The sequence below is a fragment of the Hyperoodon ampullatus genome (genome assembly GCF_949752795.1).
Source record: "Hyperoodon ampullatus genome assembly, chromosome: 16".
Taxonomy (NCBI): domain Eukaryota; kingdom Metazoa; phylum Chordata; class Mammalia; order Artiodactyla; family Ziphiidae; genus Hyperoodon; species Hyperoodon ampullatus.
The window spans coordinates 54333997-54354871 of NC_136929.1; the positions used below are offsets into that span (position 1 = coordinate 54333997).

A 20875-nucleotide genomic window follows, 5' to 3' on the forward strand; every position below is an offset into this window, starting at 1 on the left:
GCAATCACACAGCAAACAAAGGGCAGGTGTCATTTTTTATTGTGATTGGCATTGACTGGAGCTGAAATCAGGACCTTCTCCATCTCTCAGAAGCTATTGTGGAATTTACAGTAATCACCCTGGCTGACTGCCCATCACACAGTTGAATAGCACACCAAAAAAAAAAAATAGTATCTGGGGAGAAGGCCACAACGTATTTTTAAAACTCTCATTGTTTTTATTCTTCAACTTTGAAAGATTTTGTTTTTTAGAAAAATATAATAAAACTCACCCAGCTGTTACCATTATTCATATTCCAATAGCCTCCAAAGTGCTGGAGGCCACCTGGTTGACTTTCACCTTGGAGTCGGTCCAGAAAAGCATTATTTACCCTTTAAAACAATGAAAAATGTGTGTAAGTGGAAAGCTTGCTGCAGGGCTGAGAGATTTCTGAGAACCTAATGTGCTGTCTGAACGGACTGTGGGGACTGCTGCCTTCCCCTATTCAGCTCAGAAGATTTCTACAGACACTTCTTTTCACATTAACCATATGACATGCTGTGAACAGTCCTTTGGTGGAGCCGGTGCCAGTCTTGGCTCACACCAAAAGGGGCATAAATTCTTAACTTCAGAGTTTCACTTACCCACCTCTACCAGTTCTACAAGAGCCTTGGTCACCCAAGCAACCATACCCCTCAGGGCCATGCCAGGAGTGAACCCCAGAAGCTGAGGAAAGGTGGAAGCTTCAGCAAGAACTAAAATATAAAGAGAAACCAAACATAGCTCTGTGGTGCTGTTTTTACAAGACAGATGTCCCTCCCATATATCCTGTACCCCACTGCCAGTCTTGCTAAGGTAAATCCCATTAGTGAAAAGTAGAAGGAAAATAGGAAGAGAGTGTGGGAAAAGGGAAATATCAGAAGAAGGAAGCCCAAGCTTTCAAAAGAAGGGTGGGGTACATTCTTCCCTGTTGTTCGGTCATACTTGCAGCAACCAATTTCAGAAATTAAGTTTAACATATAGGAGGTAAAACAATAAAGGCAAGAAGTGATTATCATAAGGGTCAGGATAAGGTTACCTATAGGATGATGGTTATATTCTATTCCTGGAGCTGGTTACCTGGATGTCCATTTTATAATTAATCATCCTAAATATTCATTTCATGGACTTTCTGTGTGTTATATCTTACAATTTTTGAATTTAAAAAAGAAAAAGGCCACACCATGCTCTGAGTTGCCCATGTATGGCTGAGTAGAGTCAGGGACATGGTGGCTGGAGAAATAGCATTGTAACAGGTACCCTATGATGTGAACGGATTATTGAGGAACAGTGTCATGAAGACCATAAGCTTCTCAGCAGAAACAGAGTGCCTGGAGCACAGCAACCACTCAATCCATGCTTGTGGAAGGGAGGATAGGCAGGACCCAGTCAAGTTAGCCTCCTTTTTAGTCATGAAGTTTAGCGAATGTGGTCATGGTGGGTGGCTGTAGGTCAGCGACTGTGGGAGATTTGGGAACTTTGAGGATAATGACTGCTGAGTGGCAAAGTCAGAGGCTGGGCGTTTGCCTAGTGGTCTTGCTCAGTGTGCCAGCTAAAATGCCAACTGCATGTTGACCCAGGTTAGTCTCTGGCTTATGGGGTTGCTGTTTTCTCCTCAACTCGAAGCTGCATCTGGCAGTGGTCACATCTTAGTTATTAGAAGGCTTTTTTTTTATCTCTCACTATAAAATCTACCCAGGTGCCATATTCTGGTCAGCCTGGTTCACTGCAGAGCTGAATGTTTAAGTCACCTTTTCTAGACCTCTCAGCATGCAGATCGAAGTAAGATACTTGAGCTGGAGACTTGAATATTAAGGAAGACAGAACTGACCTTGATCCCCCTAAAACTACACAACCAATGGTATTCTGGATGGTCTATATGCCTGGGGCTGTTTTTATCCAGTCTTTTTGTCAGTAACAAAGATGGGCTTTCCCTCAATATCCCCCATCCCACCCCACATCCAATCCACTAGAATTCTTGTTGGCTCCACCCACTAGACACATCCTAAATCACCCATTTCTTTTGATGACCACTATTCTAGTACAAATCCCTATCATCTCCCATCTTGCTTCTGCTTCCACTCCTGCCCTCTGCAGTCTGTTCTCCATACAACCACCTTACTAAATTATAAAAGGGATCATGCCTTCTGGAATTTTGTTTAAAACCCTCCCATGACTCCTATTAGTCTTAGAATAAAATCATTGGCTTACAGAATCTTCTATTTCCTGCCTACCTTTCTTACCTCATGTTGTATTATTCTCTTCCTCACCATCTATAATCAAATCATTTGGGACTCAGAAAGACCAAGCTCATTCCTGACTTAGGGCCTTTGCTTTTGTTCCTATGCTTGATAAGAGGGGGCATTCCAGGGCTTCCCTGGTGGCTCAGTGGTTGAGAGTCTGCCTGCCGATGCAGGGGACACGGGTTCGTGCCCCGGTCCGGGAAGATCCCACATGCCGCAGAGCGGCTGGGCCCGTGAGCCATGGCCGCTGAGCCTGCACATCCGGAGCCTGTGCTCCACAATGGGAGAGGCCACAACAGTGAGAGGCCCGCGTACCGCAAAAAAAAAAAAAAAAAGAGGGGGCATTCCATTGTATGATTTGCGCCCCCCCATCTCTATGTGACCAGCTCTTGTTTTTGGATGTCACCTCTTCATTGAGGAACTATCGTCTCCAATCTCTCTCTTAACATCACTCTGTGATGTGGTCCTCCTGGTGTGTATCACTGAAATAATCTCGCCGTTAAATTGTTGACTTCTGTTTCTTTCCTCCAGATTGTAAATTCCATGCAGTCAGGGACTTTCTCTGCCTTGTTTACGCTTATTCCCAGTGCCTAGAACAAAGCCTTCACAGAGTGTGCCCTGATATGTAAGAGGTGAATGAATGAATTGTCCAGGTGCATGGTCCCCACCTCGGCCTGCTTCTGTGACCACAGCTGCATTGTGAAATTACCCATGGTAGTGAATGTAGTTCATTGTCCACTGCACTCAATTCACTCAAACACTTTGAAGATGGATGACTTGTGATGCACACAAGGTGATGTGATTCACTTTTAAGCATGTTACTAAGAGGACAGCAGAGTGGGTCAACTAGAGATCATGGGTGGTAAACAGATTACCTTTTTCAATTTCTATCAAGAATTTGTAATAGGGAAGAATCTTTTGTATTCTACTACAAGTTAATCACTAAAGGGTTGTTGCCTATAAGCTTAAATTATACAGAATGGCCCATTTTTGAGAACCCTTCCTCTCAGATAATGAGGTAAAATACCTTTGTTTAGCTCACAGGGAGCATCCTGACCAGGCCCACCTGTGAATGACTGCAGGGAGGAAGAAATTAACACATCCCCACTGGAGGCTGACGGGAACCAGGAAATGTTTGACTTTACTCCCTCCCCTTTTAGTATAAAAGAAGCCTGAATTCTAACTCAGGCAAGATGGTTCTCTGGGACACGAGTCCACCATCTTCTCAGTTTGCCGGTTTCCGAATAAAGTCGCTATTCCTTGCACCAGCACCTCGTCTCTGATTTATTGGCCTGTCATGGGACGAGAAGTACGAGCTTGGACTCAGTAACAAATTCAAATAGGGGAAAAAAGTACCAGTTTATATTTTTGTTTACTAGTGTTAGAAAATTCATACATTTCATTGCTGTCAAGCTAGTGCTCTGAATTTTCTTCTAAGGATAAAAACTATTGTTCAAGGATGGTTCAGGTTTCAATAAATCAGTTCAGTTCATTCCAATTTCCAGCTTGTGGCCCAGATCCTTTAAAGTCCTTGACCCCAGTGCTCTGTCTTTTCCCACTGGAGCTTCAACTTTCCTCTCTTACTCAAAAAGTTACACTGGGTCAGGTTCAGGTGCAATCAGGTTCAATCATTATGGGATTCATTGTAAAGCTTATTAGGAATCTACAAGCTTTCTATTATAAAACTCAGGGCTGCACTTTCTGCTATGTGAACTTCCAAACAGTAGGAAACACATTGTCTTTTTGTCTCCAATAAAATTATATCCCTGGAGAAAACCTAACTTATGTTCCATATGCTCAAACTACATAGTTTGTATTGTTGCCCTCAGCAGGAATGGACACAGCTATTTTATTCATTAAGAGACAACTGAACGAGTATTTTCATATGATAACATAGAAAAGCTCACTATAAACTCCAAAGGACAATACAAACATAAGCTTTTATCAAAAGCTGATAGAGAGCATAAAATATGTTTAAAGACTTGATCAGTTGTTTCAAAACTGATTACTGAGTTTATTATCCAGAGAGATTTCCTATTGGATTAAATTTGGATCTACATTTAACTAGAATCAGTAGAAAGAATAGGAGATGTAGGAAATAAATAGTGCCCCCAATATTTAGGTATTCAGCAGTAAGGAAATAGAGAATAAGGGTCAAGGTTCCTGTAACAAAAAAGTAATCTTTTCCACCTCTAATCAAATAATGCATTTTTATTGGGTGCCCATTGAAGATTAATTTCTTAGCAATGGGACCTATTAATGTGACATACCACTATCTTTAAAATGCTTAAAGCTTTATAATCCAATTCTCAGAAATTCAGAGAAATAACTGGCTACTACTAACCAGTGTTATAGAAATACACTATCAGGTTTTTTAATAGGAAGACTTTTAAAGAGAAAAAAAAGTAAAAGACTAAACTAATTCATGACCTACTTTATTATAAAATAGGTAGCAGTAAAGGTTCCCCTTTACCCAACAAAACAGTCTAACCAGTGTATCAGAGTTTTTATGTTTCCTTATAACCAGAGAAGAACACATAAATTCACATTTGATATTTTAAAACTGTTCTGACTGGGCTATGGAAGCAGAAAAATCCAGTCAAAATAATATGAGTACACATCCACAGTTGGCAACTGCAGCAGAATTGGGAGCTTCCAATAACACTTTTTAAAGTCTCATTTACAAAATGAAACCACCACAATTTAAAAATATACTTTAGTGATAGTGGGAAGGTTAAACACATAAATGAAGCCAGTCAGTTTCAAAAGAATTTGCTCCTTTAAATCATGAAAGCCTTTACATTAAATTCTTCTCCTGAGACAATCACACTGCAGTAAACTCAAATAACCCAGCTGCTCCCTAGGAAAATCTAGAATAATGGTATCTATGGTAGTTATTAGCACTGGTCCAACATCAACATGATATTCTGGGCACTCTTACTGCCTGACATTAGAAATAAGATAGAGACTATTTCCACTATTAAAAATTACTTACTGGTTCTATTTTAAGATTTTTTCCCTAATATGTTAGTCAACATAAAACAACTTTAATGATAGTTCTTGTCTGAGCTTTTATATTCAAGTATGAGTATCTTACCATCTATACTAGTTCAATCATTCTAAAGTAGTCTACAGATGGTAAAGCATCATATCAAAGGATTAATATGCTTTGTTTCATGGGGGGAAAATTAAGTATGACCTAAATAAACATATAGCTTGAGAGCTGATTTCACTTTCTAGTGTCAATTTATGCCACCAGTTCAGAAAAATTGGATATTGTATGTGTATGTGTGTGTGTGCACGCATAGCAGCTGGCATCCTCACACATACCACACCCCAATAATATAAAGATTAAAAGGTAATATAGAGGGCTTCCCTGGTGGTGCAGTGGTTGAGGGTCTGCCTGCCGATGCAGGGGACACGGGTTCGTGCCCCGGTCCGGGAACATCCCACATGCCATGGAGCAGCTGGGCCCATGAGCCATGGCCACTGAGCCTGCACGTCCGGAGCCTGTGCTCCACAATGGGAGAGGCCACAACAGCAAGAGGCCCGTGTACCACAAAAAAAAAAGGTAATATAGATTCCACTACTGTATTCAATATTACTTTAGTGTTTCCCCAAAACACTGAAAAAACTTTATAGGTAGTGTTTTAACCAAGGATGCTTATTTTATTGCCATTTATACCTCCTGTGTTCAGCCTGGTGGATTTTGGCTCTTTCTTCCTCCTGTTGCTCTCGTTTAAATTCCAGTAATTCACTCTAGGAACAATGAAATTTTAAAATATGGTTTTCAATTAACATGGTTGTACAGAAGACACCCAAATCAATTAAGTATTTGACCTTAGCTGGTACAATATTTCATTTTTTAAACTTTTACTTAAGTACCATTTCCGTGTGAAATTATTTTCTTACATAACCAGGTAGCAAAAATAATTGTGCCTTAGTCAAATAATAACTCTGTGAGTGTAAAATTGTGAGATTAAAAAGCCAATGTGCATGTCCAAGATATTAGACCATTTGGTACAACATAACACAAAGGAAAACACAATGTGAGCCAAACTCACCTGTGTCTTACGAAGAAAAACAAAACAAATTAGTTCCTTAACAAATGTTACACAATACTATTTCTTGGTAATTTCTCTAGCTTCTATTTCCCAACAAATTCATGGCTACTTACAAATATATATTGGACTTGATTCTGTAGAGCAATTCCCAAAACACTTTCCATTCTGGAGAAGAATACCTATCATTGACTGGTTACTTCATATACTAGCAGAACTTTGGATTCCCTGGAGAGGATATTTTGCTTCAAATAGGAGATCATGTTACTAAAACTAAATCTCTGGCTTCTGACATTCTGATTATATTCTTGGAAGAAGCAACAACTTCCACACTCAGTTACTGTGTTTACAGTATTAAACCAAAGAACTAGGTGCCAGATAATCTCAATACTCAACTGCATACATCTTTAAGCAGACCAAGTTATAAACTCATGTCAATGACAGAAAAAGGCAGAGGGAAGTTATCAGGCCCATGTCATAAGTTAGTGCCTAAGTCAAAGAGGTTTTCTGAGAGAGAAAATATTGTCACCTCTTGATAAACACATACCAACACATGTATTTTTTTAACCCCCAAACTTCCATGATGAAAAGTATAAAATAAATTCAAAGTTCAGATTGACATTTTATTCTTTTAACTATATTCAGAGGCCTTCCAACATTCTATAGTCTCCAGAATAAAAAGACTGGTTTCTTATACTGTGACAATCCAAATATGCTACTCATTAATCCCTAAAGCACATTATTTAATTCTAATTTCTACCTAGCACCAATGACAAGGGTAAAATTGGAGACTTTTCTAAATAACTGAATAATATTCATTCAGCCACTTCACAAGTACTTATTAAACACCTAGATGCCAAGCCTGGTGCTAGAGCCTCATTCTCTACAATGGCATAAAGTCTTTCATTTTAATTTTTGTCGCTATATGAACATAGTTTAAAAGTCTACCAAGCAACAGTACTACTTATACTAGGCTTATATTAAAATAAAAGAAGCTCCAGTCCTCTCCCTCACCCACACAATCAGTTCAATTTTTGTGTGTGGTTTCCTCTGTCATTTATCTCCTTCAAAGCATGAATATTCTTCTATTTCTTAATTTTTTTAAAATAGTATTTATTTTTTTGGCTTCCTACCATGGAGAAGATTTATATCTCTATTACTACCTCCATCCCAATTCCAACTTCCCTTCCTGGTACACCACCATCCTCATCCCTCATCCTTACAACTGTTTTTTTTTTTTAACTTTCAGTGAGGTGGGGGAAGCGTCCTAGGGGTCTTACCATTCCTGAGTTAGATTTCCAAGTCATCCTTTTTTCAACCCTAGCCCTCAGAGATACCAGGTGCCTCCAATTCCACACTTGTATCGGGACTGCTTCAACTTCAGTTTACCACTTCTTGAAAATGAGTTCTGCCTTTTCCTGCTCTACTTTCCAGCTTGAAATTGTGCTGATATCTTGTTTTTTGTTTGTTTGTTTGTTTTGGGTTTTTTTTTTTTCTCCAGCCCCTGGCCTGTTCTTTTGTTCTACATACTGGCTTATTGTGCCTTTTTAAAAAACATTTCGTGTATTGTGTTTTTAGTGGGATTTGGTGAAAGAGGGACTGGAGATAAGCAATGAAATATTTTGAAAGTGCAGTGCTTAACCAGAAGATCTTAACATTTTCAAACAAAAATTACACCAGAATTCTGTTACTTGATCCTCACAACAATTCTCAAAGGTAGGCAGGTAAATAAAGTGTTATTTGATGAATGAATTGATGAGCATTATTATGCTTGTTTCATAGATCAGGAAACAAAGGATCAGAGACTCAGTTTAAGTATTTTATCAAATGCTAAGTGGCTCCTAAGTAGCAAAATAAAGACTAGAGCTTAGACTTTTTTTGTTATCTAATCTTCTGTATAAATGCATCCAAAATAGGCAGTTAAGATTAAGGATAACTTGTCAGTAGTTAATAAACAGCCATATCTAGAACTATAGGGCCCATTTACACTCAAAAGTTCTAGTACATCCTATCTAACCTAAGTTCAAACCTAAATCCCGGGAGGGCGGGTGTTCCCAAGATGGCAGCCCACAGGCCTCGGCCTTTGAGAGTGTGGACACCACCTGTGCTCCAAGCGAGATGCCCATAGGTGGCCTGCCATCAGAAGCCTTGTCTGGGACATCCCCTATGTATGCACTCAAGCCTTTTAAAGATATTGGGAGATGTGAATAGGAGCTTTCTCAGATAGTATATGAATAACTCATTTAAGGGGCCATCAGGACCTCATGGAGTTTGAGCGTGGACCGTTACCTCACAGAGCAGGGAGCCTCCCAAACAGCGACTGCAGACTGCATGCTGAGTACCAGCAGGTAAAATACTTGTACACTGAAAACTACAAAACATGGATGAAAGAACTGAAGAAGGAACAAATAAAAGGAAAGATATCCTGTGTTTGTAGATTGGAAGAATTAATATTAAAATGTCCATACTACCCAAAACAACCTAGATTCAATGCTATACCCACCAAAATTCCAATGGCATTTTTTACAAAAATAGAAAAAACAATTCTAAATTCATCTGGAATCACAGAAGACCCAGGATAGTCAAAGTGATCTTGAGGAAGAAAAACAAAGCTGGAAGCACACTTCTTGATTTCAAAATATTTTGCAAAACTACAGTAATTAAATTAGCAATGTACTGGCATAAAGACAGACATATAGACTAATGGAACAGAATACAGAGCCCAGAAGTAAACTCATGCATATACTGTTACTAATCTTTGACAGGGGTGCCAAGAACACACAATGGGGAAATGTTGTCTCTTCAACAACTGGTGTTAGGAAAACTGGATATCCACACACAAAAGAATCAGACTGGACCCCTACCTTAAACCATACACAAAAATCAATGCAAAATGGATTAAAGACCTAAACATAAAACGTGTTAACTGTAAAACTCCTAGAAGAAAGCATAACAGAAAAGCTATTTGACATTGGTCTTGGAAATGATTTCCTGGATGTGACACCAAAGCACAGGCAACAAAAGCTAAAATAAACAAGTAGGATTACATCAAACTAAAATGTTTCCATACAGCAAAGGAAAAAATCAACAGAATGGAAAGCCAAGCTATAGAGTGGGAGAAAATATTTGTAAACCATGTTTGATAAGGGGTTAATTTTCAAAATGTATAAAGAACTCATACAAATCAATAGCCAAAAATAAATAACCCAGTTTTTTAAATGGGCAAAGGACTTAAATGGACATTTATCCAATGATGACATGCAAATGGCCAACAGGTATATGAAAAGATGCTCAATATCATTAATTATCAGGGAAATACAAATCAAAACTACAATGAGATATCACCTCACATCTGTTAGGATAGCAAATAAAGAGTAAGTGTTGACAGTGTTGTGGAGAAACAGGAACCCTCGTTCATCGTTGGTTGGGGAATGACAAACGGTATGGAGGTTCCTTTAAAAATCAAAAATAGAACTACCATATTACCCAGCAATCCCACTTCTGGGTATGTATCCAAACGAACTGAATTCAGGATATCAAAGAGGTATCTCCAGTTGCATGTTGTAGCACTATTCATAGTAGCCAAGATACAGAAAAAACCTGAGTGTTCATCAGTAGATTAATTAATTTTTAAAATTTAGTTATGCACATAGGATGGAATATTATTTAGGCTTTAAAAGAAGGAAACCCTGCAATATGCAACAATGTGGATGAACCTTGAGGACATCTGCTAAGAGAAATAATGGTTGTCATGAGCTAGGGGGTGGGGGATATGGGGACTTGTTATTCAGTGGGTATAAAGTTAGTTATGTTATATTAATAAGATATAGAGATTTGCTGTACAACATTAATAAGTTATAGAGATCTGCTGTGTGGCTATAGTTAACAATATAGTATTGTGCACTTCAAAATTTAAGAGGATAGATCTCATGTTAAATGTTGTTATCACAAAAACAAAGGGACACAAGGAAACTTTGGGAGGTGTTGAATATGTCTTTTACCTTAATTGTGGTGATGGTATCATGAGAGTATGCATATGTACCAACTCTTCAAATTATACACATTTAATATGTGTAGTTCTTTGTAATCAATTATACTTCAATAGAGCTGTTTTTAAAAAGAAAAGAAAAAAAAACCTAAATCCATCTTGTCAGAGGATGCTAATTCTTCCCACATGTATTAACCCATTTCTCCAAGGAACATCTTCTAATATCCAAACCATTCTAAGTTTGATAATATGAACGCTGAACAAACTAAACTCATCAGTTCTAGATACGAGACAAAAGATTTTGTTACCATTGCAACAAAAAGAATAAAATACCTAGGAATAAACCTACCTAAGGAGACAAAAGAACTGTATGCAGAAAATAATTAGACACTGATGAAAGAAATTAAAGATGATACAAATAGACGGAGAGATATACCATGTTCTTGGATTGGAAGAATCAACATTGTGAAAATGACTCTACTACCCAAAACAATCTACAGATTCAATGCAATCCCTATCAAACTACCACTGGCATTTTTCACAGAACTAGAACAAAATTTTCACAATTTGTATGGAAACACAAAAGACCCCGAATAGCCAAAGCAATCTTGAGAAAGAAAAATGGAGCTGGAGGAATCAGGCTCCCAGACTTCAGACTATACTACAAAGCTACAGTAATCAAGGCAGTATGGTACTGGCACAAAAACAGATATATAGATCAATGGAACAGGATAGGAAGCCCAGAAGTAAACCCAAACACATTTGGTCACCTTATCTTTGATAAAGGAGGCAAGAATACAAAGGAGAAAAGACAGCCTCTTCAGTAAGTGGTGCTGGGAAAACTGGACAGCCACATGTAAAACAATGAAATTAGAACACTCCCTAACACCATACACAAAAATAAACTCAAAATGGATTAAAGACCTAAATGTAAGGCCAGACACTATCAAACTCTTAGAGGAAAACATAGGCAGAACACTCTATTACATAAATCACAGCGAGATCCTTTTTGAACCACCTCCTAGAAAATGGAAATAAAAACAAAAATAAACAAATGTGACCTAATGAAACTTCAAAGCTTTTGTACAGCAAAGGAATCCATAAAAAAGACAAAAAGACAATCCTCAGAATGGGAGAAAATATTTGCAAACGAAACAACTGACAAAGGATTAATCTCCAAAATATACAAGCAGCTCATGTAGCTTTATATCAAAAAAACCAAACAACCCAATCCAAAAATGGGCAGAAGACCTAAACAGACATTTCTCCAAAGAAGATATACAGATTGCCAACTCACTCATGAAAAGATGCTCAACATCACTAATCATTAGATAAATGCAAACCAAAACTACAATGAGGTATCACCTCACACCAGTGAGAATGGCCATCATCAAAAAATCTACAAACTATAAATGCTGGAGAGGGTGTGGAGGAAAGGGAACCCTCTTTCACCTTTGGTGGAAATGTAAATTGATACAGCCACTATAGAGAACAGTATGGAAGTTTCTTAAAAATCTAAAAATAGAACTACCATATGACCCAGCAATCCCACTACATTAAAAAAAAATTATTTTAAAGAAATATGTAGTAATATGCATATATAAAATATGTGTTTTATAGGGGGTTTTTAACTTTTTTTTTTTTTTTTTGTGGAATGCGGACCTCTCACTGTTGTGGCTTCTCCTGTTGCAGAGCACAGGCTCCAGACGCGCAGGCTCAGCGGCCATGGCTCACGGGCCCAGCCGCTCCGCGGCATGTGGGATCTTCCTGGACTGGGGCACAAACCCGTGTCCCCTGAATCAGCAGGCAGACTCTCAACCACTGTGCCACCAGGGAAGCCCTAAAATAATTTTTAAGATAGTTTTTTCAGCCTTGGCAAAAATGACCCTGAAATTTATATGGAAAAAAATAAATTTGCAATCATAGCAATAAAAAAATCCTATAAAAAAAGAAAAGAAATGAGGGAGAACCAGCTTCCCCAAATATTAAAACATATCATGAAACTACAGTAATTAAAACAATTTGATTGAGTCTAGGTAAAGACTTACTACATGGAAACACAGTTTACCATAAGTTGCAGGAGAGATAGTTCAATGAATGATGATGGACTAGCCAACTACTGTGAGAAAATTAGGACAAGATCCTTTATTTTTATATCAAAATAAATTTTATAGAGACCTAGGATTTAAGTCTAAAAGATGGAACCATAGAAGTTTCCAAAGGAGGCATGGGTAAGTTTATTTATAAACTTGGAATGAGGAAGGTCCAGAAATCATAAAGGAAAAAGATTAATAAATTTGGCTGTATGAAAATTCAAAGCTTCAATTGGGGAAAAAAAAAACTTTAAAAAATGTTTATGACATACATAGGCTAATTCAATTATTCTTTTATTCAGTCATTCAACAATATGTGAGTGCTTATGATGAGGCAGGCTTGGATCTACATGATGGAGAAATGATAATGAACAAGATAGATGAGATCCTTGCTCCTTAAGAGTTTATATTCTAGAAAAAAGGAAGCCCATGAATAAGTGAGAAAAATATCCACCCATAATCCTATGCAGAGGATTAAACACACTGTTGTGAGGCTCAGTGGCTCAGTTCCTGTTTTAGATGGAGTCTCAGGGAAGGCCTGAGGAGGTAGCTAAAGACCTTATAAAAACCAACAAGGAAAACACAACCACCAAACAGAAAAAGGCCAAGGATAGGAGGAGGAAGTTGGCAGGTAAACTACAGACTGCCTGTAAATTAAAAATAGTCATCATCTTCCACAAAGTCAAAGAAATATAAATCAAAACAATGAGATAAAATGTTTCTTCTATCACAGGGAGAGAAACTAGAAAAGTTTGATAGAGAATCAGGTACATCCCAGCACTTCGGTGGCGTGTCTAAGTTAATAAAAACTAATTTAGTTTTTGGAGAGCAATAAACATTGATATGTAAAATGTACACATCCTTTGCAGAAGTGTTCAAAGATATGTATAAAAGGAGAGGCAGGGCTTCCCTGGTGGCGCAGTGGTTGAGAGTCCGCCTGCCGATGCAGGGGACGCAGGTTCGTGCCCCGGTCCAGGAAGATCCCACATGCCGCGGAGCGGCTGGGCCCGTGAGCCATGGCCGCTGAGCCTGCGCATACAGAGCCTGTGCTCCGCAACAGGAGAGGCCACAATAGTGAGGGGCCCACGTACCGCAAAAAAAAAAAAAAAAAAAAAGGAGAGGCATACTTGTATTATTGAAACAGTAAAAGTTCAGGAGAAAGTCTTAATGCACATTAACAAGGACCTGGCACAGTAAGGTAGACCATCCACACAACAGAATACTATGCAGCAGTTACAAAGAATTAGATAGACTGAAGGGGCTGCCTATGGTGAGATCTTTAAGACACATTAAATAATAAAAGTTAGGTTTAGAGCAATTTTGTGGGGGACTATTCCATGTAAATAGAAAAGATACACATACATCCATTTTAACTCATATGCTGGTGTACATCATATTTTAGACATTTTTATGGTAAACCACATACTAAAATGCTAACTATCACTGGAGATAAAAGCATAGCGAGTAGATAGGCAGAGGAAGGAAACTTTAACATCATAAGTAGTGTTTTTTTTTAAATTTTTGAGCCACGTGAATATATTACCTCCTCAAACCATCAAGAAGGTTTATCTGTGTGGGAGACCATTTCTGTTTCTTTATGCTTTCCTTTATTTAAAAATCCCAATGGATATACAGTTTTTAATATGTAAAAATATAAAAGAGCAAAATACTACATCATGAAGCCAAGGACTGTCAGGGAAGAAAAAAAGAGGACGGGAAGAGAATAGCATGCAGCATCCTGTTACAGAGGCAAGGACAGGGGAGAGGAGAAAACAGAGCAGGAGGGAAGGGTAAGGGAACTGATGAGGCATCATCATGCAACACCACTGCTCCAGGTGGCAGAAGGGGGGGCTCTAGCTCCACTGCACTCAGGATTATTATTCTATAAGCAGCAAACCATATTTACTAGGGAGAGGCTGGTTTTCTTTTGGTGCCACAAAGGATTATTTCAACTAATTAATTTGTTCTGCTGAACTGACAGCCACTGCAGATGCATCTGCATGCTTTATAAGCGTATTCCTGGTTCATTGATGCGATTCTCACACATAAGTGCAGTACCTCGTTGGATAGATACAAAATAAGTCATTCCTGTTCCAAGGACTGAGCTTTGGACATTAAGAAAATCAAAGCACTCTAAGCCAGAGGGACATGACGCACAGCATCTGAGGCACTGTCAAATCTTATCTCACTCAACACAAATTTGTGAAGCACCAACCGTTTTCCAGACACCTGGATTCAGGCTGAAGGTACAGAGATGCAAAGAAGACCCAGCTCCAACCTGAACGAAATCACAGTATAATGAGAGAGACAGACCCAGAAACAACTGTGATACAAAACAAAAAGATGCATTACTGAATACAAGTTCAAGCAACATGACACAGGAATACGAAGGAAGAGATGCAAATGAGAGACAAGGAATAAATGTTCCTGAATGTTCGGCGTTTTAAGTGCATCCACGAAGGCTCCCAGGGGAAAGAGTGTGTGTCTTCTCACTGCTCTGCTCATCTCCCTGCATTCAGACAGAGCCCCATACAGAGAAGGTACTGAAGTACTAGGAAAAACAAAATATCATCTTGGAGATGCCAAGAGCAGAACCTGCTGTAAACACTGGCCAAGTGGTGTTGGGTAAATGAGAACCACACTGCAAACGGTGCCACTTTCTGTGCCCACCCTGCCAGGATTGCTCTCACTGGAGGAAGGGCTGCCAGGGATCACTGCTGGGGGCCCAAGCTAAGAGCAAGAAAGAAAAGGGTCACCATCTCCTGCTAGAGGTTATAGAAATCACTTCTCCGTGTTGCAATTTACCAAAGGCTCAACTATACAACAAACAGGTGTGTTCAAGGCTGGATGCTTGAGAAAGCTGATGAGTTTAAAGACATGTTCCAAAGCAAGGCTGTAGTAACTGGAGACTAGGATAGGGTCATTTAAAAATCATGTTTGAATTCCAATGGGGCGTGTTCTGACATGGTTCAGCTTGACTGCTTTATGTAAACATTAAAGTGCCATCACACGGGCAGGACATACTTCTCCCAGGAGAGAGTGTTCTCTCAACTCAACACAAAGAAAAGGATAGTAGAAGCAGGAGAGTTAATGCCATGAAGTTCAAGAACCCCTATGTTGAATGATTTTTAAAACAGGAGAAGAGTTTGGGGCCGGGGACAACTTAGAGGAGTCTTGGTTCTGTGGCTCCCCACAGTAATAACTTTGCCCAGAAGGACAAAGATGTCCTTGGCTATGAGAAAAAGTGGAAATGACCTCAAAATATTGAGAGGAGACCAACCAAATCCAAGGAAGTAAATACTCATGGGTAAAGTAGGAGAGTGAAAAAATAGCGTTAATAATGTGTACTCCTTTCTTACTAGTTATTGTTAATTCTATCATTTTAATATAAACTTTCAGCTTTCTGAAAAGTCTACTATTGTAGACTTTCAGCTACAATAGTCATTGAATCACACAGCTCTCTATCTCCCACCCATAAATAGTTCCTATTAAATTTCTTCTAACTTAAAAAATTTTTTAAGAAATTAAATTTCTAACTTAAAAAAGTTTTTTCTCATAAAATTTACTTATACACTGTCGAAAATGTAGAAAGTACAAAAACTATGAAGGAAAACATAATAATCACTCATAAAAACCCTCCACCCAGAGATAAGCTCCTTTAACATGTCAGTATATTTCCTTCATTTCTTGATTTACATACATACAGAAATTATAACTGCTTATCACCACCTCGAGTCACATCTACAGGCTTCCACATGCCAGGCATTAGGATAAACTCTCCATGTGCTCTCTCTCACGTAATCTTAGAAACAATGTCATGAGGTAAATAACATTACTATCATCCATAACAGATGAGGTTTAGAGAGACAAAGTAATCCACACACAAAGTACCATAAGAAGAAGAGGCAGGCTTCTAAACTCACCCAGACTCTATTTTATAATCTTGCCTTTTTTCAGTTTCACGTAGGTGAGCATATTCCTTCGTCATTAAAACACAGTAGTAATTGATGCACTGTATTCCAAACTTCAAAATCTTCAAATCCTCTATGCTGAACAAATTGTTTCAAATTTTCCATTAAGATGATTTTAAAAATAAACACTCTTATATAAACAACTTGTGTGCATCTCTGATTATTTCCTCAGAATAGATGTATACCTTTTAGATCTAATACTTTTATATTTAGGAAACTCTTTAGAATTTGGTATCGTCAGATAGCCCTCCAGTTCCCCTTTTACCAGCAGCAGTACAAGGGAGTCTCTAATGTTTTTTAATAGCTAATAGTGTAAGCCCTCCTTGCTCCAGCAAACACACAAATTATTATCTGTATTTTTATAAAACTTCTTGTTTAATCTTGTGCTTATTCTCCCAGTTGAAGTGTAGATGTAGTTTTTCAAACTACATCAAATTCCATTGAGATATTTATTGGAATTCCATTTAACTCACTAATTAATTTGGATAGAACTGTAGTTATTACAGTATTGATTTTACCACTCAGGGGCATCAGCCATCTCTACTTTATTCAAATTGACTTTAATGGATCACAGGAATGTTCTCAGGTTTTCTGGGGGGGGGGGGTAGGTTTGGGGGGTTTTGGTGGGTTGTTTTTTTTTTTAGGGATTGAGCAATTTTTTACATGGTTGCTTTTTAAATCTTTTGTTATTTTATTTAATTTTATTTATTTATTTTACTGTTGGCTGCATTGGGTCTTCGTTGCTGTGCACGGGCTTTCCCTAGTTGCAGCAAGCGGGGGCTACTCTTCGTTGCGGTGCATGGGCTTCTCATTGCAGTGGCTTCCCTTGTTGCGGAGCATGGGCTCTAAGCACACGGGCTTCAGCAGATGTAGTGCACGGGCTCGGTAGTTGTGGCGTGCGGGCTTAGTTGCTCCATGGCATGGGGGATCTTCCTGAACCAGGGCTCAAACCCGTGTCCCCTGCATTGGCAGGTGGATTCTTAACCTCTGTGCCACCAGGGTAGTCCCCATAGTTGCTTTTTGATGAGATCTTTTTATTCCCTATTTTCTAATTAATTTTTTGCTTATATTTGAGGAAGTTGTTGATTCTTATATAAATGTTTTATAACCAACTCTAACTCCATTTCTTCTAAGCATTTTTCAGTTGATTCTCTTGGGTTGTACGGGCAGATTGCTGTCATCTATAAATTACTTATTTCCAATAACTAGACAAACTCCTTTTTTTATTTTTGTCTTATCAAGTTGACTAAAACAAGTCCCAAACCTTGTTCCATGCAAAACTGAAGGTTTTTTCCCCTTCACTAAAAAGAGTTTTTCGTCAAATAACATTGAGAAGCACTAGGTTAGAATTTGCAGAACAACACTGGTTAGTGGTAGGGGTTGCAAATACCCTTATGTTGTTCACTGTTCTAATATTTTACCACTGACATTAATGTTGGTTATTGCTTTGGAAGACTATATGTATATTAAGAGAAAAAATTTTATTTCTAGCTCAGTATGTTTTTTTAATTGATAGATTTTAACTTACCAATGCCCATTTTTACAACTACAGAGGTAGTCAAATTTTTTTCTCTCACGACCTACCATATTTGCAGTGATATGATAAAAAAAGTTATAATATGTAGCTAGTCATCTTTGCATTCCAAGAAAAAACCACTATGTCTTGGTAAATAATTTAAGAGAAAAAAAAATCCCATTAGTTAGAATTTTCTTTCAGATGTTAATCTCTATAAATCTCTGTATGTGTATGTGTGTGTGTGTGTGTATGTGTGTCTTCTCCCTTTACCAGATTGTGACATCATGGGGATGATAGTTAAATAATATTAATTCTAAATTACTTCATCTTTTTCCTTTCTCTGAAACAATTCGTAGAACATAGAAAGAAAATCTGTTCCTTGAAAATTCTAATGAACTTGCCTGGAAAATTATCCAGGTTTAGCTTGCTAGGGAGAAGTAATTCTCAGAAAATTTTAGAAATCACTCACATTTTCATTTGTCTTTATTTTAATTCTTTGAATCATTTTAGAGTTTTACATTTTCTCATAAAACCATTCACTTAATCCACATATTCAATTCATTAGCATAGTATTATCTATAGTAAAATAAACTTAATCTTTTCTAAAACTATGGTTCTAGCCCCTCATTTCTACTGTTGTGTAGAAACAGTAGAAATGCAGTTGTGCATTTTTACTAATCTTTTCTTCATTAGACTTACCAGAGATCTGTTCATTTTGTTGACCTTATCAAAGAACAAGCTGTTGGATTTTTATAACAGCTGTTTCTTGAAATTTTGTTATTAATTTCTGTTCTTAATTACTTCCTTCAGTACAGTTTATTGTTCTTGTTCTAAATTCTTAGGCTGGATACTTAATTCATTTCTGTTTTGAGTACTGATTGGATTTAAAGTTATGATTTTTCTTTCTCTGAGTAGAGCATCTCAGGGTACAGCTTTGAATGCATTCCCCATAAAGTGCTCTCACCATGATTTCTAGTGTATTCTATGATAATTTTCTCTGTCATTGAATAATTTAAGTATGTTCTCATTTTTGGGTTTGTTTTTATTTTCCAAATGACTATATAAAATCAGCAACCATGCAAAATCAGTAAGTGCACTCAGCCTATCAGAAAAAAATTTTTGAATTCCTAGAAGGTAGAAAGGAGACAAAATAAGTTATGTGGAGAAACAAGCATGCAGGATAAACTAGGGCTGAGTTAGCTGTGTTTCTGAAGGAGCTCTGGGAGGCAGTCATGAAGATGACCAGTTGGAGAACTACACTGAGATGAGCCTGGCAGTGGGCTCTTCCCCTCCCACGCTTGCGTACATAGCAGCAAGCACTGACACGGCCCCTTGGGTAACAGTGAATGGAGGAAGGGTGTCTGAGCTCAGAGAAATGGGACAATGTCCCAGTACCTGCTGACTTTAGGAGAACAAGAGGCTGCCACATGCAGAAGACAGGCTCCTGTATGTCTCACTTGGCCGTGTGCCCAAAGAAACTTGAGGAGATAACCAAGAATCACTAAACATTCGAAAAAGAAAACTACACGAGATAAAACTTAACATGGAAAGGAAAAAAAGTACTGCTAAAATAGTAAATAGAACATTTTAATGGTTGTATAATTACCATCAATGAAGAGATCAGAAAGACTACTGCACTTACAAAACAGAACGTGGCTATGAAAAAGTCAGCAACCTTGATAAATAAACAAATTTGATGGATGTGCCAAATAAGCAGAATGGACACTCATGAAATAACGTAGTGAGCAGGATGATCTAGCTCAAGGTTTCTTCCAGAATACAACAGAAAAGGCCAAAGAGACAGGAAGTATAAGAAAAACGATTAAGAGAGATAGAGAACACATCTAGAATTTCCAAAAGCCACTTGATACATAACCCAGAAATGGAGAGAAGAGACAATACAGGGGAAGAAGTGTGAAAGGAAAATAGAAATTTCCCTGAACTGGAGTGAGACTTTTTTGAGCTTAAATAGGCCAACCAAAGGTCATACAAAATTTAAAACAAAAACACTGTGAAATTTCTTATGATGGGAAGGAGAGGAGAGAAAAGAGGAAAAATAAATAAATGGAACAGAAAATTCAGAGTCAAGAAAATAAAAAACAGAAAGCATGAAAGAAAATGTAGTTAAAAGTACATTATGTAGGAGGGGCAGAGTCAAGACGGCATACTAGGAGGACGCAGTATTCGCATCTCCTCACAACTAGGGCACCTACCAGGCACCGGTGGGGGACCACGGACATCTAAGGGGACAGGAGGAACCCTCAGCAACCGGGTAGGACGTGGGGCATGGGGGGAGTGAAGGGGGAGGAGAAGTGGAGGTGGGACGAGACTGGTGCCCCTGAGGGGCAGCTGTGGGAGGGAAAGGCATCCCACGCCCAAAGGGGTAAATTGGGGAACCATTGGGAGGGCAGAGGATCAAAAGGGAGCTTGGCCAGGTTTCCACTGCCCTTTGGGCCCCCAGGAACCTGCTGAGATCCTGGGCCTGATCCTCTGCCCACCTATGCCTCCTCCAGCTGCATGGATCCTGAGGGAGTGGGAGGGAAGGAAGGGGGAGCAAAAGTAAAGGCCGGACCTCCAGGACCGACACCCCTGAGGGGTGGTTGGGGGAGGGGAGGAGTTCCTGCATCGAGCGGGACCCACCCACGGTTAGGGGTCCAGTGGTGACGGGGGAGACCCTGGGGGACATGGTAGGGGAGGGGCGTGAAAGAAAGGAAGGGAACGGGGGCAGTGCTTTCCCTGTCCATTAGTCACCGGGAAGCCTGTTGGGCTCCCAGGCCTAATCCTCTGCCCTCAGAGCCTCCCTCCTGCCGTACAGAGCCCAAGCCCCACCCCTACACCCCCACCCAGGGCCCCACCTCTACAATTGGAGACCTCCTCTGAGACCGCCTCCAATGCACTGGGGCTAAACCCCACCCACACAACCTCTCTCAGGGCCCTACCTCCAAACTCGGGAACTCCAAACTCCAGAGGCCCTGCTTTCGACAT

At 38.9% G+C, this 20875-nt stretch overlaps 1 protein-coding gene across 1 annotated transcript in view; it reads right to left on the reverse strand.

Annotated features, from left to right (window-relative positions):
* Nucleotides 1–247: 247 nt before the first annotated feature.
* Nucleotides 248–20875, reverse strand: part of EPSTI1 (epithelial stromal interaction 1) — a gene marked incomplete at both ends in the record, with an annotated part of 96458 nt that continues 75830 nt past the window's right edge. The window contains 2 exons of the mRNA XM_079721863.1: nt 248–371; nt 5947–6020. Of these exons, the coding sequence (XP_079577989.1) occupies nt 248–371; nt 5947–6020 (198 nt within the window). The remainder of the gene's footprint in view (nt 372–5946; nt 6021–20875) is intronic.